The sequence below is a fragment of the Vigna radiata genome, chromosome 7 (genome assembly GCF_000741045.1).
Source record: "Vigna radiata var. radiata cultivar VC1973A chromosome 7, Vradiata_ver6, whole genome shotgun sequence".
In the NCBI taxonomy this organism is placed as follows: Eukaryota; Viridiplantae; Streptophyta; class Magnoliopsida; order Fabales; family Fabaceae; genus Vigna; species Vigna radiata.
In genome coordinates, this window is record NC_028357.1 from 52,720,808 (window position 1) to 52,745,366 (window position 24,559).

A 24,559-nucleotide genomic window follows, 5' to 3' on the forward strand; every position below is an offset into this window, starting at 1 on the left:
TACTTTATAAGAAAAAACAAAATACCATTTTACATTATTTTGTGTAGCCTCGTAAGAAAAATAAAAATAAAAAATAAAACTTAGTAAATTAGTTTTTTTTTTCCTAGCTGTTTTGAGTTATGATGAAAACCAAACAAAATCTAAAAAGGGTCGTAATTTGCGGGATGCGTATGTCTCTCTTACCCCCAACAATTCAAACCTATTGTGCGTCCACACCTGTCACCTGTCAACTTTTTCTTACATTTTTTATTTAATTTTTTTATTCTTATTAGAAATTTAGAAACTTTAAATTAAAACATATTGAATAAAAATGAATAAAATAAATAACATATTTGTAAATAAATCATAAATATATTGTTTTAATTTAAAGATTTAAAGTTAAAAATAATCTCATGTTATTTTATTGATATAAATGTCTCTGGTTGAAAAAGGATTATAATAATATTTTTCTTATCTTTTGTAATTAATTAGTGTGAATTTAGTTGTGTTTATGAAGAGGGAGCTTAGAAGTTAAAAAATGAAAGGTTGCTTGGCTTTGATTTGACTCCAATGATTAATCATCTTCTTCATATACACATTGCTTTGGCCTTTATTCATTTACCAATATTCTTTCTCATCTTCACCAAACCTTACTACTAATTAATTCTCTATCAAATCATGTTTCCACTTAGCTTTACATGCTAGCTTCCAAGTGTCAAATTCTATCACACTCATATTTATTTATAAAATTCTCCTTAAAAAAATGTGTTATACCTTTTATTTAAACATTTTTAGTTAAATAATGCATGATTTTTTGAAATATTCCATAGAGAGCATCTTTACTACATGGTCATCATTGGATTGTAAAATTAAAATGTGTTTAATAAACTTCCTTCATAAAATATACTAATGTGACTTAAAAAATATAAAACTTTCAAATATCAGAATAAAAAACATTGCTTTTTTTCATTACAAATATATACAACAAAAATTATACCAATCAAACAAAATATTGATAAAGTCTGACTGTTATAAAATTTGTGTACTCGAATAAATGCGTTTAATAAACTTCCTTGATAAAATATACTAATGTGACATAAAATATATAAATCTTTCAAGGTTTAAACTTTTTTTTGTCCGTAAGTTATAAGCGGATGTTCAGTTTAGTCTATGCTTTTAAAAATGTAAATCTTTGATTCCTAAGTTATAAAAAAATGTATCAAATAAGTCCTTTTTTTTATGTTCAATGGTCAAAGTACAAAGAGCAATCTAAAGTGCTGTTATTATTAAGAAACAAATCAGAACACTCTAAAGATGTAACAGTTGTTAAGAAACAATCAAAAACAGTATTTCAAGTCATTTGATACATTTTTTATAATTTAGGGACTAAAAATTTATATTTTTAAAAACATGGACTAAACTGAACATCCACTTATAACTTAGAGACCAAAAAAGAGGTTTAAACCATCTTTCAAATATCAATAGAGAGCACATTAGATTGTAAAATTAAAATGTGTTTAATAAACTTCCTTAATATACTAATGTGAGATAAAAATAAAAAATTAAAATAAACTTTCAACAGGAGAATAAAAAAAATTACTTTTTTTAATTAAAAAATATGTAATTTTTGTTCTACCAATCAAACAAAATATTTATAAAAGTCTTAGTGTTTTAATTTATTTTCACTTAAATAATATTTACAAATCTATTTTAAAAGAGATTCAACAAAATAAAACCTAAGAAAATTAAATTAAAATATTGTACAATAGAGATACTCTAATATATTCTAGAAATATTAAAATATAAATAAATACATTCAATTTATATGACTCAATCTATTTTGGTGGTGGTGTAACTCCTTATGGAGTTTATAGTGCAGTTTGGGATAGAGTTTATCGATCACCAGTCCCTTTGAATTTCAAAAGAAAATTTCCAAAATCCATCACACAAAATTCATTGAACCCCTATATTTTCTAAGTCTGATGACCCCAATTGCATAAATGAAAGTTCAGTCATAAGTAACATGAACTTATTTAAAAATATAGATATAGAAATAAATAAATAAACAATAGTATGTTTTATTATCTTTTACATAAAATATAAAGTACAGATCTCGCACTGAATAATAATTTATCTTTGAATGTAGAAATCGTAGTTTTTTAACCATGGGTTAAATATGTTTTTAGTCTCTATATTTTTGGGCGAATTTGGTTTTAGTCCATTTTCAAACTAAGGTACAATTTAGTCCTTCAACTTTAGAATACTCTGGTTTTAGTCATTTTTACTAAATTTTTTTAACTTTGTTTGATATTTCAAGCACGTTTCATTATAGCATTTGGATTGTTTACAATGTTTGATATATTTTTACTTCAATGTTAACTGAGAAACGCGTTTGATACAACAAATAAAATTAAAAAAATTTGATAAAAAGGACTAAAACCAGAATTTTCTAAAATTGAAGGACTAAATTTTACCTAGTTTAAAAATGAACTAAAATCAAAATCGCCCGTAATAACTAAAAACATATTTAACCCTTTAATCATATATAACAACATTTAAATTAAGAATTACATTTTAATATTTTTGAGTTGCATGGTTTTTGTCAATCAATGTGACCAATCAATCAAATGGTCAATTGCTTTAATAGGTGGATATGATATGAGTGATACTATTTTCCTCTTTACCCATAGACAATTTCCAGTCACCCCACTCAATTTTTAATATTGTCTTAACTTTTATTGCTAAAATTATTATCACTCCTTTAAGCGACAAACCTTTTCCACCTTTTACACTAAAGTTACTGAGTGCGACCACCGATGTAACATAACATTGCATAAGACATGCGTTATGCTCTCGTTTTTTTCTCTATTATTTTAAAACAGACCAACATTTTGTATTTTGTGGACGATAAAATGATTATAAAAATGTAAATTTTTATATTTTTTAAGAAAAAAAAAATATTATATGAATGTAAAATTTTTAAATATATCAAATAATAATTTTTTTTTTGTATTTTATGAAAGGATGGAGTTTCTTTTTTAAATATTACAAGTGTAAAAATTATATACTCATTAAATTATAAATTATTTTATAGGAAAACTTCTCATAAATTTGTTTCAAAATTAAGAGTCTCATCACTCATATTAACGTATGGTCTAAAAGATTATATTTTCACGCATTTTATTAACTTTTTTTTAATATTTGATTATGATTTTCTTTTCCGACACATTATGGTAACTTTTGTTAATTGAGATAATCAAATTTACAGTCTTCTTTATTTTCCTTCCACTCCAAGCCAATCTTATATCTACATTTTATAATATATATATATATATATATATATATATATATATATATATATATATATATATATATATATATATATTAATTGACTAAAAGTATCACAAATTTTGTAATTTTGAATGTGATTTCTTAGACAATATTATTTAAAGAACTTTATATTATTCCCGTTTCGTTAAAAATGTGAAAAAGAAGAAAGATTCCATTATATTTTTAGTTTTTGAAATTTAGAATAATTTTCGATTTTGTTTCCTCAAATTTTAAAAAATAAAGTATTTTAATACTAAAAATAAGTTTGTATACATTAAAACGAATTTTATATTTAACACTCTAAGTTCTATTTAATCGAGGTTCCTTTAGGATGAAATTATGTTGCAAGCATTAAATTTTAAAATGTGCAATACTTTTTGTTACAGTGATGTTATTTATAATTGGATAATGATATTTAGACAATATTTTTTGACAATATTTGAATATCATCTACGTATTATTCTGTGATTGGTCCATAATAGTGTTTATGATTATTATTATTGATTGTGAAGTAATTTTGGACAAATTACAGAATGACACGTAAATGATATTTAAATGTTATCAAAAAAATATTGTCTAAGTATCATTATCCTATAATTATCGGACTTAACCTTAATGGGTCTCTATTCATTATTCTCCTCAAGAATACTCTAAACCTAAGAACTATTTAATCATTAATTTATAATTCAATTACAATTCATTATTAAAAAGAGTTATCAAAGGTGACATACAGAATTAAAACTATCTAGAGGGGAAAAAAATTGCTTGATATTTTATATTTTTATTTTCTCAATAAATAATAATAAAATCCACGATCCTTAACTGGTCCCGTGCCATGATCTTGCATGTGTATTGCCTCGTTTTCATGATGACTTATTTTATTTTAAGTTTAATTATTCGTTTGATTTTTACTTTGATCAAAAAGTTGATTTTTGTTTTTTAAAGATTTAATTATATCATTATTTCTAAAAGAAAATGTTTCAATGTTTTTTTAAACAAAATTATTAATAACATTAATTGAAAATTTAAAACTTATAAACACTTTTTCAAAAATTAAGACCTTACTGAAACCTTTTCAATGAGTAGTTAAACCTTTACTTTATTGCTTATTTAATATAGTGCTAAAAGTTTCCATTATAAAAGCAGTAATTATTTCCATTCAAATAGGACATTAATAAAATGATTTATTGAATAAAATTGTTCCAACGACAATAATAATAACAATAGTCTGTCAAAATAATAATTATTATTAAAATCGTAAAATAAAATACAGTTAAGAGTATTGCATTGAGGTTTATTTGATGTCATAATAACATATTTTATTATTACATTTACAACCAATGTATATGATACTATTTTTGCATTTGAAACTCATTAGAAATAATTAATGTAAAATATTACCACATATATAAATATTTTAAAATAAAAGTTACACTACACAAAGATTATATTTTTGCACCTTTTATTAAAATTTAAAAAATAAAATGAGAAAATGTTTCACAAATTATCTCTAATTCAAAGAATGTCTTCTAAAAATTGGTCAAACAATTTGTAGCTTTACAGAAGGTTTTAAGTGAAAAATATTTGAAGGAATGATTTCTTGTGCCTGGGCATGGTAAATTGGTAACAGTACATCTACGCTCTTATAATTATCCTTTGCATCTCATCATCATCAGGTCCAATCAAGCGCAACAAGAAAATTGATAATAGCACACTTTATAATACACTCAATTCTAGATATTAAGACTCCTTAAAAACCATAACAGTATGAGTAAGTTCAATTAATAGTATGTAAATTCCAAAGAGATTGTGATTTTAATAAATTTTGACAATATTAAGTGTCTCAGAGGGATCGTAACATTTCTAAGGAATAACAGATAACACTTCCTATTCAAAATAGGTCATCACTTTTTCGCATGGCACTATCAATTCTCTGGGATAAAGTTGTATTTTGGTTTAATAGTTGATTGGAATAAACAGCAATATAAAATTTCAAAACAATTGCGAGAGTACATCATCAATCCATCCTTGAGAAATACCATTACCAGCTCTCCGACAACACAATAGAACAACGCAAGGTTCATCCCGCTTTCAACTACAAGGGGTTATTGTGACTTATGAAAGCTAACCACTAGGGTTTAAACCTTTCTCCCCAAATGAAAAAAAACTCAGAATAACAAAAATTGCCTTGTAGAATGCTATAATCCAGTTTATGTCCAGAGCAGCTGGCTTTAGGAGTATATTATAAGCACTGATAAAATCTACACTTTCAAGTGGTTATTGTCAGACATAATAACCGGTGAAAGTAAATCCCCTTCCAAGAATCTCACCAGCGCAAAACCATGCAAAGCATTCCAGGCCGAACAAAGCAGCAATACCTGCATCTTCCACCTTTAGGTCTTTCCTGTTCTTCCATAAATTCTTGGCATAATCAAGTTCCTTCCAGAATGACTCTGTACGACCCGGAATACTGCAAAAGATTTGAAGATTTACATGTAGCAGCAAGGGTACCCAAAATTAAATTGGCATACAACAGACTTTACTACATAGAGACAATACAGCATGCAGAACAGGTTTTCAGAGTTCATTATATCATTCTTTTGCTAATTCACTAAAGATCGTGGTGAAAACTAGCATAATTAGAAACACATGCCAGATTTGAAAAACATATAAAAGTCAGCCACATAAGCATTGACATTCACAAATAGATGGCATAGCTCGAGAGGCAGCATTGGCTGAGTACCCGACAGAAGTGGGCTTGAACATAAAAACTACAAGTAACAAGTTGTTGACCCATTGATGCGGGCAGAAATAGAAGAGCTCAGAATTGTTAATGTAATTACACAGAACTAACAATAAGTTAGAGTTAAAAAACTATAGGTGCTTACAATGGCAAGCACCTTTTGAGGTGCTAAATTCAAGTCATACAGTTAAACCAAGCACTTAAAATCATATACTGGCAATCAGATAATTCCTATAAAAAAGTTTCCAATTAACAATATTTCAATTTTATATAAAGTCAAAGTCACGTAAAAAGTTATCTAAGATCAGGACTAAATTTACACACTTCCAGAAGCACTTGGCAGACAAAATGTGAACAATACAAACTCAGTACAGATGTCACAAGAATGTAAAGAACAGCGATCTGTATTTGGCATTATTTTACTTAAGCAAGTAACAGTCAAGTCCCAGTGAAGGGTTTGGAAACCATTGGAAGCAGTTATTGTCTGTCATAAAAATGCACATAAAACTTTGCTGCACATTCAATTGTGGGCAGGTTTGGTGTCAATTCGAATCAGGTTACTAAGTTAAGCATAAAAAAGTAAAAATCGCATCAACAAGAAGCACCAGGTGTCAATCAGCATGACCACCATATAGAAAAAATTTGAAGCAATGAGATTTCGTTTCCAAAAATGTGATGTAGATAAATAATTATTAAACTGTAATAGATATTTACTTTACTAAATGCTCATTGTTTACTGCAAATGTATAGAGCTGCTAAAGGGATGCGTAGTTTGGTAAACTTTGTATGTAGAGATTCCATTAATTATGGTCAGTCCAAAAGTCAGTCGAAAGTCAATAACTTCATACCTTAATATTCACTAAATTATATACCGAATATATTTCTGGTGTTTCTTCCCAACACACGACTATCCGAGGTGGACTCTTCCACACAAACCCCTTATCTTCCAAAATACCTACCCATCCTATCCCCATATTTCCCTTACGATCCAATACTAACTTTCGTGTCTATGGTCTAAACAGATTTCTGGGCTGAATCAAATTCAGTACTAAGAAAGGACTGATTTTAGGTACATGATCACCAGCACATTTCTAGTATCTACCAACCCCTAACCTTGCAAAAAGCAAGAAATTTCATACACGGTCCATTTCCTTTTTCAAGAGTCAGCTTCCCCGACCCTAATTGACTCAAACAATCAACCTTCCATGCCTACGTGGTGTGAACTTATCCAACCTAAGTCCCAGGTAATGGGTTGACTGACTTGGTGCTTTTTTTGCTCAGCCTATTTTGGAAGAATAACTGATTATTTTTTCCATCTTTAGGACAACTCTTACAATAAATAAGCAATTTTTTCCCAAACATAATCAATATTCTATACCATATGATCAATATAAGCCCCCATTAGCTTCGAATTGTAGCTTGACTGAACCCAGGAGATCATAGGAACTACGTCAAATAGAATTTTATAATAAATATGCAAGAGAGTAACTCTTACCCCATTTCCTTAGTATACAAACTCAGAACAAAATGCAGTTTTTTCCCCGACATTAACTCCATGTATGGCCTCACAGCCAATCCAGATATAATAAGCCCTCCACATTCAACATAAAACTGGTAAATATCCAAAAAAATTGACCACTAACAACAAATCTGTTGTAATTTAGGATATTGATGACTGAGAGCTTATATCTCAGTCCATATTTTAGAAACTCCGTCAAAAGAGTTTCTTCTGTATACAAACTCAGAAGAAAATGCAGATTTTTCCCATGTACTACTCGTAAGACATTAACTCCAAGTATGGCCTCACAGCCAATCCAGATATAATAAGCCCTCCACATTCAACATAAAACTGGAAAACATCCAAAAGTTGATCACTAACTACAAATTTGTTGTAATTTAGGATATTGATGACTGAGAGCTTATATCTCATAGTCCATATTTTAAAAACTCCGTCAAAAGAGGGCAAAACCAACATGATACAGCAGTATAAAGTAGGTTAGAACCTTGCAACCAAATCACTCATGACGTTTTCCCTAATCTATAAAGGAGAAGGAAGAAGCCATTAGACATGACATGACGAGAAACATCCCTGTGTATTTAACTGTGTCAACAAATTATTTGAGTCAATAAAAGATGGCAGGCAATCATATAAAATTAAAGAATTTCATACAGTGAATCCAGACATACACATTATTTGGGGGAAAAGAGGTAGTTGGAGAAAATATAACCTAGCAAGACGGGTGTAAAACAATTGTTTTGAAAGCAGGTTGCATTTCTCTACTGTAGGAGGCTCCTGAATGTATTGCTTGTTCTGCTCCAACAATTGCCTGTAGTAGTTACTTCCGTGTTTGGCTACAAATTGAGATGCTTGACATGCTTTGGACTGCAGCTGCTGCAACTTTGACGCCATAAAGTCTTCAAGTTAAGTATAACAAAACCCTAGACCATAGGGAAAAGATCATGTCAGAATAAGGCATAAGGGCAGAGATATACTTCAAGGACTTATTTGAATAAACTTCTTCAAAACCATTTCTAGAAATAAGAAAGAAAAAATGAAATGAATTTCTTCATAGGCTAAAACTAGCTTATTCATAAATTAATCTGTAGAAATTATCTCACATTAACTTCTCTACACAACAACTTTTATCTCGTCCATGAGCCAATTTTAGCTTATAACTTTTATTCCCTTCTCAGACATGAATTACATAGATGTCCATTTAAACAGACCCTGCATACCATAAATTCTTCTACCAACACTGGTAATAGTAAGAATAAAACGAAAAGAACAGCTAAAGGCATAATCTTCAGGTAATACCTAGAACACGACATGGCCATTGACACTAAATGTTGCTGCCTCATCCATTTCTATTCCTAAATTAGGGGGGATTGACCCTGCAGACGATGTTTTACAAATAACTAAAAAAAGGCTTAGGATGGAGCTAATCACTGATTTCAAATGAGTAGAACTTCAATTATATTACATTAATTAAATAAATAAACATAAAAGAGGAAGAAAGAGCTCAATCCCATAAAACGTAAAGGTTTAGTAGTTTAACGTCCCTCATCCCAACAAAGTAATATACCGGTCCCACAAAGAAAAAATGTTCTACAAATCAAAGTATTATTATGCCATGTACATACCAACAAATTAAAAAAAAAAAAAAAGAACACTCAAGCAATGACAGTTTCATTCCAGTCTCTTAAAGGGATTGATTTCACTAATCCAGGATACTTAAAGAAAAAAAAATATAGCCACCAAGTTAAAACCCTAAATTATCAACATTTCCCATTATGACCAAATAAATAAAATAAAATAAGGTTGGACTATACATGTATAGATGGAACGTGGTTGAATTTAGGGAAGAAAATGAAAGACATGATAGTAAGAGAGAAGAGGATCGGGTAGAGGAGAAAAGGAGATCTGAAGAGGAAATACAAAAGCAAAGGAACGAGGAAAAGTATGTCACGTGCAGATATCAGAGGTAATGGAAGAAGAAGACGAGAGGGGAAGAGCGTTGCCTTGTGAAGATCAACGGTACAGTGATCGGAAATCGCTGAGATAGCTCTCTGTCGCCGCCGGTAAGTTGCGACGCAGCAAGCACTAAGGATGCTCTGTTTGACTCTATGCTTTCACTCTTAACCTTATGTTGTGCTGTGCCTTCTTTTCTGTTCATTTCGTGCTTTCCAATCTTCAATTTCATGGTTTAATGTTGGGCCGTTTGAGCTACGAGCACAGTCCATGTGGATCTCACTCTCGGCACCCCTGTATTGCTATTTAAAGTCCTCAAAACTATGAAAACATGTCTCTGTAAGGAATCATTCAAACATTTATAAAATACACTATTTTCAGATAAGAAATTATGCACATTTAAGTACTCCCCTGCTTTGGATCCTTGTACCATTTCACATGAACTTGTATCATAATAAGGTTATCATCTTCATTTATTATATTGATTTCTTTTTTCACTCAAAATAATAATTATCACTTTTAGTATAAATATGTGACCAATTACATTACACTATCATAATAAATTATCATCTACTCATTTTTTTCACTTGTTGGTTAATGAAAAAAAAAATATAATTGTATATGTAAAACAGATATTTTTATTAACAATATTAAGTAATTAGCTCTCTTATCATTTAAACAGTAGTTTTATTTCTAACATTGATTTTCATTTAATTTATTATTAAATTTCAACCTATTAATAAATTTATACATTTATGGTTAATGATAATAAACTAAACTTATTAATGAACATAAGTTCACGTTAATAATAAATTTACCAACTTATTTTAATAATTGATTTTAATCAATAGTAATACTTTTAAATTTAAATTGTTTTAATAATTACAGTACCTTAAATTATTAATATTACATTAACATTGTTACTATTATTTCTTATTTATTTAATATCTTAAATTCTTGATATAAATTGATTTTAAGTTACATTCAATATATTAATATTAGTATATAATAATTTAAAACTAATTTTAATTTCATTAAATATTTTTAAACTTAGAAATTAATTAAGTCAAAATTCAGTCCAAACAAATTCAAGTTCCGATCGATATTTCCCATGAAGATATTGTATAAACAAAATGAGGTTGGGTTGGTTTTGCTATCTTTTATTTTTTTTTAAATTGTGTTTTTTTTTTTTTTAGAAACAAATTCCCACCCTTTTCTTAGGGTATTTTATTACCAGTACACCTTCATTTTTTAATCAGTGGTAGATCGAGAAGGGCTAAAATGGGCGGAAGCGTGGCGGCGACGGTGGTTTTCGACTTCGATCGAACCATAATCGACGATGACAGTGACAGATGGATCATCACTGAGTTGGGTCTCACTCACCTATTCAACCAACTCAGGCAAACCATGCCTTGGACCTCTCTCATGGTACAGTAACAGTACCCTTTTTCTCTGATACTCGTGCATGAATCCTGTAATTGAATCCCTCCATGCTCATTTTCGCATTTGAAATTTGATTCAGGATAGGATCATGGAGGAGCTCCACTCGAACGGAATCACTGTCGATCACATTGCAGAGTGCCTTAAAAGAACCCCCTTGCATCCCAACATTGTTTCAGCCATCAAATCTGCACACGCTCTTGGGTAATTTAATCCTCTTCTCTGTTTTTCATCGTTAAATTTTGGCTTTGCTGTAATATAACACGTGATATTTGAATTTGCAGGTGTGATTTGAGGATAATCAGTGACGCAAATATGTTCTCCATTAGGACCATTCTGGAACACCATGGTTTATTAGGTTGCTTTTCACAGATTAATACAAATCCTGGTTTTGTAGATAATGAAGGACGTCTTCGTGTCACTCCCTTTCATGATTCAGCAGTGTCTCCTCATGCTTGTTCCCTCTGCCCTCCCAATATGTGCAAGGTCAGCATTAACTTGTTGCATGAAAACTTACATTAACTTTAATTAAATTGTACTAATAGCAGTTATCATATTGAGGATGGATAATTTGATAGTAGTTATTTCAGATTAGATATATGTTTTAAGATTTAATTTAGTTTAAAAAATGAACTTTGTTTTTTAAATATGTACTTTGGTTGTTTTCTTTTTTCTATCTTAGGGTTTAGTGATAGCCCAAATTCGAGGTTCATTTCCTGGAAATGAAAGAAAAATTATCTACCTTGGAGATGGAATAGGTGATTATTGCCCAACTTTGAGGCTGAAGGGAGGTGATTTTGTGATGCCAAGGAAAAATTATCCGCTCTGGAACCAGATTCAAAGTGACCCAAAATTAGTTGCTGCAGAAGTTCATGATTGGAGCAATGGGGAGGAGTTGGAGAGCATTCTACTCAACCTCATCAACAAAATAACCCCCACTAGTTGCTAGGATAAATACTCACACCCTTCCCCTGTAGGTTACCCATGCTCCAGCCTTTGGCACCTTAGAGATTCAATAAGGGAATAACTCCATGAAACTCGAATGAAGTGATTCTTTGAAGGGGTTTTTTACTCCACCTAAGTTACAGAATTTCTCTTCATATATTCCAGCAGATAGGAAAACTATAGGAGTAATTATTGTTAGTGCATGTCCCTTCGTGCATGCACTGTTCCCCATATTTAACTGATTGATCTGATCATTGAACAACATAAGGCAATAAGTTCAGAAGCTTTTAAGAGTTTTTGTTTTCTCCTAAATACGTTACAGTTATGGAACAGTGTTTCCTCTCTCTCTTCTACCGTTGCAGCATTTTTCTAATGGCTGAAAGATATTCTTTTAAAAACCAAACTGTTGGTTTGACCAGTTTGGTGCTTGATCATTAATTTTTTTTTTTTTAAAAACAGCTCATCTGAAAACTAACGAGAACTATTACAGAACCCAACCAAAATCCATAAAAGATTTATTAATGAACCATAAAAAGAAACATTATACTGACCTTCTAACCTCAAGCTTGACTCAATGTTAATATTACATATCATAGCACTCAAAATATGATTAATGTTTGGTTTGATACTCAATCACTCTGGTAAGAGATTACAGGGTTGTATAGCCTTGCACTTCCGAACCACCAGATCATTATAACTCAGTATAGTCCTTACCGTTAGAACTGAGAACTTCTCAACACTTTATCCTATACCTAATTGGATATCCAGCATGCCCGTAATACTAGTTCATACTTACCAGATACATGATCATCAAAAAGTGAAATGCGAGATTGATGGAAATGAATGCTAATACTCTGTGTACAATAGTACAGTAAAGACATCTATGACTTCTATCATTCTATCATGCATTCACGTGTTTCATCAAATGAGTAATACAATAAGATATTTTAACAAGTATATAATTAAGAACAGATATAACAGGTGAAGGATATTTTTGTAATTGTAGCATTTAGGGTCATATAATATATAAGTCGTTGTTAGGTTTTTTTTAAGAGATGTCAAAGTATCAACACTCTTAATGAAATGACACTATGCATTGTACGAATCTTATAAATTTGGGGTTCAGAGTTACTATTTTATATAAGCATATATAAATTTTGTTTCATGGTCCTCACCGCTTATACACGAGTTTTAGTGACACAACTATACCATCGTTTTTTTCATTGATATTTTAACAATACTTTTTAACAATTTTTAATAATAGAGTGTCACCATTTCATTCTGTTTGAATTTATTTTTTTAAAAAAATATATTTAAAATAAATCAATCATAGACTACCACATATTAAAGGAATTTTTTCATTTTCTCATGTTTAACTATTTCCATTATGTTTGACCAATAAACATAAATGTTGCTAGAATTCCATATTTTATATAAAACAGGTACATTTCGATTTAGCATCTTCAAGTGGTCAGAGATTCTATGTAATTTAGAGATGTAATTAAAATATATTATGTAAATAGATAAAATTGTATTTTATAAATTAATTTTGTTGGTTTGTATAATCTAGACATGTAATTAAAATGTAATATATGCAAATAAATATAATTTGTACTTAATAATTAATTTTGTAAATTTAAATTAGATGTGAACTTATATTTTAATTTGTATTCTAAATTTATGAAAAATGTCAAACACCATACATGATAGACGTTAGATGATATATTGAAAAGATCGAAATCTTAATGTAACAATAGATATAACCTACGTTAAATATATAAGTGAAAATAATTTTTAACAAATATTAAAGTAGGAACAATCTTAACTTAACAAGTCCTATATGGTTTCACTCTATTATACACTAATATTTCAATTTGAATTACATATCTATATTTGAAATGTATATATTTTATTTTTAGATTAAAATATTTTAAAATAAATTAATAAAAAAAAATACTTGTCCTTTCTCAACCATCGTAACTCCATAAGTTATAATAAACTACGTCTATTTTTAACAACATTAACATTAATCAGAACAAAATTTGAAATACTAATGTAGAAATTAAAACAAATATATTTTTGTGTATAAACTGAAAGATAAACGTTACACATATATCAAAATTAAAATTAAAAGCCAAATATAGAATCTTAATCATGCTTCAACCCATGTCAACATTAAAAATGTCACCAAATACTTTTAATTAGAAAAATAAGAGAAAACCAAGATCGTTTGTATATAGATTGAATAAAAAAAATATTAAAATAAAAAAATGTGTATAATTGTAAATAACAAACGAATATGTAAACCTTAATTTTAAAATGATTACCCTTAAGACATTTGTTAACATTTTCTAGAATCAAAATTTGAAAGTTGTTTTCTCTATAAAAAGAAAGTTTATCCTAAAATGAATTGTTATAAGCTGCAAGAAAATCTGACAACCTCAAACAGCTGTGCCACGTTACCATGTCTAACATGCACACAATGGCATATGCAATGCAATATTGCTCAATGTTTTCCAACAGCAAAAATAAAATAAAAACCACATGAATCTTGGCCATTTCTTACTACCCAATTAGTTACACCTAACCCCTAATAAAATTAGAGTAAATTACAGAGAGAATATTTAATATTTAAACTTATATAGTTCAACAAATCTTTTAATTTTTTTATTTATATATTTTAAAATTTACCCCCTTTTTACAACTCTTTCCTGTATCAAAATATATAAATGCAGGAAAAAAAAGTAGAAGATAAAAAAGCAATAAAAAAATTAGTGTAATTTTGAATTTTATCATGTTTAATGCACGAAACATTACTTTATAAAAGAAAAAGTAAAGTACAACCAAATTTAAAAGAAATATGAGTAAAAATTTCTATTAGAACTTAAACTTTAATTTAATAGAGAGAATCTTTTTAAAAATTAAGAGTTAGTGGTATCTATATAAAAATTCATTATTTTGTTTATGTGATAAAAATATTGAAAAAACACTAATGGAGATGAAATTAAAATATACTTGTTTATACCAAACTAAAAGTTAAGATTTTTATTGAAAATTGAGGACAATGCATGATTATTAGGATGAAATATCCTTTAAGGGCATCGTACCCTTATTTTTAGAGTCCAACATTTGAGAAACATAACTATTTATCATTATTTTGACTTTCTTTGAAATGAGCTCATACATTTCAATCCAATTTATAAGAAATATATTTTGTCACTCTTTTAATCTACTATGAATATCACTTCATGCTATTGTAAAGGATGATATAATGAAATGATAAGTTCCTTTTGAATATTAATGTAATTAAGTGTTATACTAGCAATAAATACAAATTAATTAAAAAAATATGAACTAATATTGTCATCTTCCATAATCTAATTCTGAAATATCTTTAAGTGGTTTTTAATTAATATATTGCACGCTTAATTTATTTTGCTATTTTTCTTAATTAACTTAATATCAAAATGATGATTCTATTTTATTATTTTGATAAAAAATAGTACATTGATATATATGTGTAATAAATTTTTAAGCATACGTATGAGTACAAGCATGAAAATTGACAATAAAAGTTGTTATTTAACAGCACATGGGTTGGAATCTATCTCTTATAAGGATGAGCATAAATATACTTTACCACCCTGCTATAATATTATTACCTATCAGCCTGTGTATTACAATTAAATCAGGATATCTTTATTTAATTTTTGGCATCTTTTGGAAGTCTTTGCAAGTTTTTTACTAAAAGAAAAAGAAAACACTGTACTGTTGTATTTTTGTTAGGACTGGTGAATAATAAATAGTGAGGATCTAGTGAACTCACAAATTTTTTTAATGATATCTCAGTCAAATTTTACATAATATAAATTTGTATAAATATGTTATTTAATTATTAAAAGTTTATATATATATATATATATATATATATATATATTGAAGGCTTAATTAAATTTTAAATTTAATAAATTTAGATATTTTTAATTCAGTTTCTATTAAATTTTTAAAAGAAGTTATACTTTTTAATTAAGTTTTTATTAATTAATTTTTTTAAACTAGAGATGATAATAAATAATCCCTTCTCATTATCTTACTTAATTGTCTTCACATGTTATTTTGTGTTTAGTTTTGTTGTTAATATAACATGTGATTTTTTTTATGATTGGATCACAAAAAATAAAATAAAAAATCGAGCTTAATTGAAAAATATAGAATTTTGAATATTACATAAACAAAAAAAATCAATAAAGAATGAATTGAAAATATTCATATTTACCAGGAACTTGAAACTTAAAATAACATGATAAACTTTGAAATAATTTTGCATCCTGATCAAACTAATAAGAACATAAATTCAACAATTAGGTTCATCAAATTTGAATTATTTAAAAAATTATTAAAAGTATAATTTATCTAAGTTTAATATTTGATGTAAATCATTCCTAACTTACACACACATGTTTATTATGTAATAGACATATTAGATATCCTCTTGAACTTTGATCCTATATTAAGACACAAGTTCCTCATTGTTGCTGCTAAAGGTTACTTATTTTTAGATAGATTATAGATATGTACTTGAATTCACCAAACTAGTGTCTTATCTGTCTATGCCATCTTGAAAGAAAGTTTGAAGCATTGTTATAAATCTGCAGTGCATATGCACAATGAAGTGCTCTGTAATGACATCACTCTTTCAATTCAACCATCAATGCTTCTTGACCCTACCAAATGTATACCAAGCAAAGTGGGCATAATGGAGTCAATGGTGGCCTTAGGCCATCCTTTCACAAAGGAAAGATTTTCTCCCTTTAATAATACCAATTGCCATCATGAAAGCAACACCCTACTAAATATTTCTCATTTCAGCTCTTTCTATGTTTTAGTATTTATTGCACCTTCTTCTGCCAAATGTTGAGTGGGGATTCACTTCAACTGAGCTGTAATTTTGAACTCAATACTGCTAAATTAAATAATCTCAGTAGTTGGAATTTTCAAAGAGACTTACTTCAGTTAGTTCAATGCCTTGTAACTTGCACAAGATGGCACCTCCCCACTTAGTTAAAAAAAAAATTCCACATGTCGTGTCATCAATGTCACTCTATTTGACAACTATAGAGAGTGATTTCTAAGCAAAACCTTTGTGATCATTTGCTCATAGTATAATACTACTAGTACTTTTAATATCCATTTCCCTCGGTTCAAGCGACATAGTTTACACTGCACTACCTTTTTCATCCTCATAATTTTCGGTAACTGGAAATGGCTTCAACTTTTTTGGGTTTCTAAGAAGGAAACTAACTTTGGTGGTTTACATGATTAACATGAGATGGGCCTTTTTCATTCAATTTTGGGATTAGTGAACAGAATTTGTCTCTACAGTCTCACCTAAAAACTGTCCATTTCTTCCTGTCCTTACTTGATTGGAAATGATCCCTTTATTTAATTTCAATTTTCAAAGGCGCTTGTTGTCTCAATCATAATACATAATATGTCAGAAGAAAATGGAAATAATAAGAGATGGATGGGGTAATGGATTCTGTTCCCATGGTCTCACGCACTCAACGTGAATTGGGCATCCCTGGTTTGTAATTTTATGTCATGTAATGTAACAAAAACTGTCCTTTCTTCTGTAGCAGTGGAGTCACTGTTAAGCGTGGATTTTCACTTGTGTTGGGGGTGCTTTAACTGGAAGGTTGTTTAACTAAAGTGCCTTGAAGTGTGTGTGTGTGGCCTTCTACTTTTTTCATTTCTGGGTAACACAAAAGAAGAAGACCTTGGTTTCCGAGGGTGTTTGTTGTCACTGTTCATTGGTGCAAAGTTGCAATATTTTGGCTGATTCAGCGTTTCAGATGGCTTTTGGTGGTTGATTCTCCTACCAAGTTGAGAATTTGAGATGAGCAGCCAAAAGGGTCGTCATGAAGAAGAGATGGGCACCTCAGAAACCACCGGGAAAGTGGTTGTGGTTGCAGTTAAAGCTTCCAGAGATATTTCAAGGACTGCTCTGGTGTGGGCTTTGACTCATGTTGTTCAACCAGGGGATTGCATTAAGCTGTTGGTGGTCATTCCGGCTCTTTCTTCAAGTATTGCTTACTTTTCTTCATTCTCTCTTTTTTCTCCTTTTTAATTTATATCTGATTGGTTTGGCTCTTTCTTAGTTACATTACTCAGTTTAGTTTCACATTAATGGCTTTATAAAACTGAGTTAAAGAAAAAGTAAAACTAGAAGATGAGTACAGAGAATGAGGCATTGGGTGGCACATTCTACACAATTCTGTTTTGGACCTTCAAATATGTAAGGCTTTAGGACCTTGGCGTTGCTAGAGATCTGAACAATCCAGAAACCTGTTCTACTCATTCTTGTATCGAGGTTCTTAACTGACTATAATTTCTGCATTTGCAGGCAAGAGGGTATGGGGATTTTCAAGATTTACCACCGACTGTGCCTCCAGTAATTGGAGATCCAGTTTAGGAACTGCTTCAGATCAGAAAGAAGTTATAACAAAATCCTGTTCTCAGTTAGTGCTTCAACTCCATGATTTTTACGATCCAGAGAAGGTTGGGACATAACATTGTAATAACTTCCATATATGCATATTCTTTCTTTCTTTCTTTATGTCTAGTGTTCTGCTTTCCTAAACTGTCAAACAATTTACACAGATAAAGATCAGAGTGAAGATTCTTTCTGGTTCTTCATGTGGAGGTGTCGCCGCAGAGGCCAAGAGAGTTGAGTCAAGCTGGGTTATATTGGACAAGTAATTTTTAACTTTCTTTGTTAAAGGCTGCATTGTTGCTTGATAAATCTGTGAAGTTTTCCCAATTACTCATAGACCGAAGATGATTGTCTACTTGCAGAAAGTTGAAGCATGAAAAGAAATACTGCATGGAGCAGCTGCATTGCAATATTGTAATGATGAAGCGGTCTAGGCCAAAGATTCTGCGCTTGAATTTGAACAGTTCACCTAAGATGGAACTGAACATGGGTTGTTCATTGAAACTTGGAAGAAGCTTGAAAGACAACAGTGGACATGGAGGTATAATTAGAGGTCCAGCTGTTACTCCTGCTAGCAGTCCCGAACAAGGGTCACCACCACTGACTGCAACTGATGTTGGAACATCATCAATATCAAGCTCAGATCCTGCTACTTCCCCATTTTTTCACTCTGACAACTATGAGAGACAAAGGAGAGGTTTCACCTTCGTTCACGAGGGACTGACAAACCTAGAGGATATTGAGTCTGACTCCGAGAGCGAAAAGCTTAGCATTTCGTCCAAGAGTTCATATTTTCAGCCATGGATTGCGAATGTGATTTGCATGGATGGTGATTTCTCAAAGCATGAAGACAACGTGCAAAGATCCAGCGACAAGACTTTGACCACTGCCTATGAAGCTTTGCTTCAGAAATTCTCAAAGTTGGATGAAGATCCTATACTGGGAATGCTTAACTGTAAAATTGACGTGAACTTGAGCAAAAGTGTTAGAGAAGCAATTTCACTGGCTAAAGGTTCACCTCCTGGGCCTCCTCCACTGTGCTCCATTTGTCAGCACAAGGCACCGGTGTTCGGCAATCCACCAAGGTGGTTTACATTTGCTGAATTGCAGCTTGCCACCGGTGGTTTTTCACAAGCAAACTTCTTGGCAGAAGGTGGTTTTGGTTCTGTACACCGTGGAGTTCTGCATGACGGACAAGTGATTGCTGTGAAACAGTATAAATTAGCCAGCACTCAAGGAGATAAAGAGTTTTGCTCAGAAGTTGAGGTCTTAAGCTGTGCACAACATCGCAATGTTGTGATGCTAATTGGGTTCTGTGTGGAGAACGGAAGAAGAATGCTGGTTTATGAATACATCTGCAATGGCTCTCTGGATTCTCATCTCTACAGTAAATTCCTCTGCATTTTGATAATCTTTTCAGTAATGAGAGAAAATGAAATTTTAAGGGATGATTTGGATTTGCAGGACGAAAGCAGAATGTTCTGGAATGGTCTGCAAGACAAAAGATTGCAGTTGGAGCAGCACGTGGTTTGAGATACCTTCATGAAGAATGTAGAGTGGGTTGTATTGTGCACCGTGACATGCGGCCCAATAATATCCTTCTAACTCATGATTTTGAAGCTTTGGTACGTTTTTTTCTTCAATTTTGAGATGTACTAAGCAGTGTTATTATGGTATTAGGTATGTTTTATAATATGAAATTATGCGTGATTGATGTTAGGTGGGAGATTTTGGACTTGCTAGGTGGCAGCCAGATGGAGACATGGGTGTGGAAACCAGAGTCATAGGAACATTTGGGTAGTGGGAAATGAAACTCAATTTCTTTTTTCTCCCTTTTCCTTTGATTAGTTGTAAAAAAGGTTATAATGATGAAAACCTTTCTTCTTTAAAGGTATTTGGCGCCAGAATACGCTCAGAGTGGTCAAATTACTGAAAAAGCTGATGTGTACTCGTTTGGGATAGTACTGCTTGAACTCATCACAGGAAGAAAAGCAGTGGATATAAATCGCCCCAAAGGCCAACAATGTCTCAGTGAATGGGTAACATTTTCTTTTAAAGTATCGAGATAAAATGGGTACAAATTTCACTTTACAAGTTGGTTTGTTTTACAAATCGATTTTGTAAAATTTAGTTAAGTTTAAAGTTGATTTCTTAGCATTTTACCTACTTTAATCAATAAGTATTTTTTACAAACTAAGATCAAACTATAAGTGAGGTAAAATTTATGTTTGTGTCTGGAAATCTGCTGCACAGGCACGGCCATTGCTTGAAAAAGAAGCTATTTATAAACTAGTAGATCCGAGTTTAAGAAACTGCTATGTTGATCAAGAGGTATATCGCATGCTGCAATGTTCCTCTTTATGCATTGGACGAGATCCTCATTTAAGGCCTCGAATGTCACAGGTTGGAAAAGCGATTAACATCTTGAATCATTACATCTCTCTCTAACATTTTTTCGTTCTCACCGTTTTATCTTTTGTTATATGTAGGTGCTGAGGATGCTGGAAGGTGACATTCTACTGTGATTGCATATCCAATTTTCCATTTCCCAGGAACATTAGCGTAGAACTAGAACACGAACATGAACAAGGATAATCAGAATGACAACATTACTGTCTTGTGAGAAATTTCAGGACAATGTGGAGGATGCAGAAGTTTGAAGCTGAATTTTATCTTGTAAAAAGCTTAGTTTTTTCTCGTAGATTTTTTAGCGATGCTGTAAATATTATCTTCGATTTTGTGGAGAGGAGCGTAATTGGAAGTGGTGTTAATTATTTAGTTCATTGTACATAACAACATTTCAGTTTTCGTTAAATCTTTCTCTTCCGTTTTTCAATTATTTACTCTTGTTGTTGCTGGTTCGGTAAGATTTCTCACTTAGTGGGCTTGGGCTCAACATTTGGTCCTGATAGTTGCGCTCATGGATATGAGTAAGACAATGGTTACTTTTTGCACCACTCTTTCTGATAGTTGTACTATCTTTCATTTTTAATTAATATTTCAAAAGCGATTGAAATAAATAAAACAATATACAGTTAATAGTAAAGGTGTGTAAAAAAACATGTTGGAGGAGGGAAAGGAATGATATCCTTATATGGGTCCAATTGGGCTCCGATGAGAACAAGGCCCATTCGTAAATAATCAACAGTCCAAAAAAAAAATTTCTTAAGTTTCAGTTTGAGTTAGGCCATACAGATTCACTATCGCCTATTGGGTCAATACTTAAAAATAAAGTGATAAGGGAAAATCAATTGTAATATTATATATGCATAATAAATTTTGTTTATGTTAGACTATGACTGGTTATTTTTATTTATTAATTAACTAGTTATAGATATATTAAGTGATGTTTGTTTGTGTGTTTATTAAAAGAAATATAGAAGTTAAAGAAAAATAAATAAATATTTTTAAGTTTATAATTAAGTTTTGAATAGAATTAACATGAAAATGATTTATAGGTTTAAAAATTTATACCATATATATATATATATATATATATATATATATAATAGATTTTTTAAAAATAAAAAGATAAAATATATGCAAAAATATATAGTAGGCTTTTTAAAATTATAAGGACAGATAAAAATATATATAATATGTTCACTAAAAATATAAATCAATATATGAATAAAGTGATCTAATGTATATTGTTTTCTATCAATGCATCAACAAACTCGTCTAATATATATTATTAATTTATTTGATTAGCATGTGGACATTTGTCTGATGTATATTGTTAAATTCGTCTAATAACTATGTAGACAGACACAGTTAATATATATTGCAAGATTCGTCTAATCATAAAATAAATAAAGTCTTCTAATGTGTATTAATAAACTTATCTAATATGTGTATGAATAAATTCATCTAATATATATTGTTAGACTCGTGTAATAAGGTAACAAAATTCATTGTAAAACTTGTCTAAACAATATATAGACATATTATAATGATTCTATTTCGATACTAACGTTAAAGAATTTTGATGATTCTATCTTATTCAAGAACCCTACTATTAATATTAACATAAAAATAATGACAGATAACTGAGGAAGAAAATAAAATAAATATTAATTCAACATTCCAGCCCAATATCTATTTTCTTTCTCAACCAACAAATTCTGGCCAGGATGTTTCATCCTACACCTCCAAAGGTTTCATCCTACACCTCCAACTTTTTAAAAAATTTATTTTTAACTTTAGTAAATATTTTTTTTTACTTTTCACTTTCTATTTAAAGTAAGGTGTTTCATCCTGCACCTCCAACACTTAATTGTATTTCTAATTTTTTCAAAACTTTACTTTTTTAACTTTAGTAAATATATTTTTTACTTTTTTTCTTTCTATTCAAAATAATCCTACATTTTTTAACTCTGTATCATTTTTAAATTTTTTTCAAAACTGTCTTTTATTTATATTTTAATAANTCTTTAATTTAATTTAAAAATCTAATATAATTTAATATTTTTTCATATTTTAATAATTATTAAAATATAATTTATATTATTATAATAATTATATTACTAAAATTAAAATTAAAATAATTAAAATAAAACATTACTATCAGACTTGGAAATCCGATGAGTATGTTATCGGATATCAATATCCGATAACCTTTTTTTTTTAATTTTATTTTTTATTTAAAATTCAATAATGATTTAATTTTTATATAATACGTACATTACAAAAGTTAAAANAAAAATAATTATATAAAAACTGGTTTAATATATATAAATATACTAAATTATATTANAATATTAAATTAATAAAATAGGATTTCAAAATTTTTATATTTCTTAATTATTATTATTTTTATTTTAAATTTTTTANTATTAGTACTATAATAATATAAATTATATTTTAATAGTTATTTAAGTATAAAATATATTAAATAATATTAAANTTTTAAATTAAATTAAATAATTAATAAAGTATAAATTAAAAAATATTTGAAAACATTCCTGTGAGAATTGGAAATCCGATAACTATTTTATCGGACATCAATATCCGATGACCTTTTTTTTAAAATTTTATTTTTTATCTAAATTCAAAATAATTAAAATAAAATTAATAAAAATAAAAATAATTATATAAAAATTTATTTAATATATATAAATATACTAAATTATATTAAATTAATAAAATAGGATTCCAAAAATTTTATGTATATTAATTATTATTAGTTTTTTTAATATTTTTAATATTACAACTACAATAATATAAATTATATTTTAATTGTTATTTAAATGTAAAATATATTAAATATTATTAAATTTTTAAATTAAATTAAATAATTAATAAATTATAAATAAAAAACAAATTTATTAATTTGTATATCCGATAACTTTTTCTTAAATTTTATTTTCTATTTAAAATTTAATAATAATTTAATTTAAAGNAAAAAAAATTATATTTTATTAATTATTAAAATACAAAAAAATAATAAATAATATTTGGTTTTTAAATTAAATTAAATAGTTATAAAGTTATAAATAAAAGATAAAGTTATAAAAATTTTGTTAAAAAGATACAAAGGTAAAGATGTAAGATTACTTTAAATAGAAAGTGAAAAGTAAAAAAGATATTTACTAAAGTTAAAAGTAAATCTTTTGAAAAAGTTGGAGGTGCAGGATGAAGTCTTGGAGGTGTAGGATGAAACACTCTTCTGGCTAATTTAACTCGGATCAACTCCATTTGAAGTTGGGCCAAGTAGAAGGATGTGGCTCACACACAAACAAACCCATTTATATATAAATAAGAACATAAGTATTTAGTGTATTTGATGGAGTGGAGAATTGTATTTGAAGATAAATATTTTTTAATATCAATTTAAATCTCAAAGTATAATTGAAATAAAATTTTATAATACAATGTTAGGATAAAATATACTTAATATTCTTAAAAATTAAAATCCAAATAATTATACCGCAAAGCATAAGTAAATACATTTTTCTAAAAATACTTTAATTTTAAATAAAAAGTATAAGTATATATAAAATTAAATTTTAAACTTTTCTTAATTGTTACTTTTAAAATAAATGTTTTAATTAGTTAATTTTAAAAAATGTATAAACAAAATTACCAGCCTTGTGGGCATTATCATATACTTACCTATATTTTTCTGAGTAATAAAAAGACAATTAAAATACAAATACTA

General features: G+C 29.0%; 3 protein-coding genes across 3 annotated transcripts; 2 read left to right on the forward strand and 1 right to left on the reverse strand.

The window, feature by feature from the left end:
* Nucleotides 1-5,238: 5,238 nt before the first annotated feature.
* On the reverse strand, nt 5,239-9,734 carry LOC106768543. Its single transcript, XM_014653751.2, has 3 exons — nt 9,572-9,734; nt 8,281-8,491; nt 5,239-5,779 (listed from the first exon to the last, which is right to left on the reverse strand). The coding sequence occupies exons 2-3, from the start codon at nt 8,460-8,462 to the stop codon at nt 5,593-5,595; spliced, it is 369 nt and encodes a 122-aa protein (XP_014509237.1). The 5' UTR covers nt 8,463-8,491; nt 9,572-9,734; the 3' UTR covers nt 5,239-5,592.
* Nucleotides 9,735-10,751: 1,017 nt separating this feature from the next.
* On the forward strand, nt 10,752-12,199 carry LOC106768542 (inorganic pyrophosphatase 2). Its single transcript, XM_014653749.2, has 4 exons — nt 10,752-10,949; nt 11,044-11,165; nt 11,246-11,447; nt 11,644-12,199. The coding sequence occupies exons 1-4, from the start codon at nt 10,803-10,805 to the stop codon at nt 11,908-11,910; spliced, it is 738 nt and encodes a 245-aa protein (XP_014509235.1). The 5' UTR covers nt 10,752-10,802; the 3' UTR covers nt 11,911-12,199.
* A 4,939-nt stretch (nt 12,200-17,138) lies between these two features.
* On the forward strand, nt 17,139-21,235 carry LOC106769552 (inactive protein kinase SELMODRAFT_444075). Its single transcript, XM_014655214.2, has 9 exons — nt 17,139-17,989; nt 18,310-18,464; nt 18,567-18,661; nt 18,762-19,786; nt 19,864-20,024; nt 20,120-20,196; nt 20,291-20,438; nt 20,653-20,802; nt 20,889-21,235. Exons 1-9 carry the CDS (start codon nt 17,803-17,805, stop codon nt 20,922-20,924), a joined length of 2,034 nt encoding a protein of 677 aa, XP_014510700.1. The 5' UTR covers nt 17,139-17,802; the 3' UTR covers nt 20,925-21,235.
* The last annotated feature ends 3,324 nt before the right edge of the window (nt 21,236-24,559 follow it).

What these genes read in the sequence shown, in the direction of transcription:
- LOC106768542 (XM_014653749.2), top strand. Translation starts at nt 10,803, where the DNA reads ATGGGCGGAAGCGTGGCGGCGACGGTGGTTTTCGACTTCGATCGAACC. An exon ending in TGCCTTGGACCTCTCTCATG is followed by an intron (nt 10,950 to 11,043) that starts GTACAGTAACAG and finishes AATTTGATTCAG; the next exon opens with GATAGGATCATGGAGGAGCT. An exon ending in GCCCTCCCAATATGTGCAAG is followed by an intron (nt 11,448 to 11,643) that starts GTCAGCATTAAC and finishes TTTCTATCTTAG; the next exon opens with GGTTTAGTGATAGCCCAAAT.
- LOC106769552 (XM_014655214.2), top strand. Translation starts at nt 17,803, where the DNA reads ATGAGCAGCCAAAAGGGTCGTCATGAAGAAGAGATGGGCACCTCAGAA. An exon ending in CTCATGATTTTGAAGCTTTG is followed by an intron (nt 20,025 to 20,119) that starts GTACGTTTTTTT and finishes GATTGATGTTAG; the next exon opens with GTGGGAGATTTTGGACTTGC. An exon ending in AGAGTCATAGGAACATTTGG is followed by an intron (nt 20,197 to 20,290) that starts GTAGTGGGAAAT and finishes TCTTCTTTAAAG; the next exon opens with GTATTTGGCGCCAGAATACG.
- LOC106768543 (XM_014653751.2), bottom strand. Translation starts at nt 8,462, where the DNA reads ATGGCGTCAAAGTTGCAGCAGCTGCAGTCCAAAGCATGTCAAGCATCT. An exon ending in TTTTACACCCGTCTTGCTAG is followed by an intron (nt 5,780 to 8,280) that starts GTTATATTTTCT and finishes AATCTTTTGCAG; the next exon opens with TATTCCGGGTCGTACAGAGT.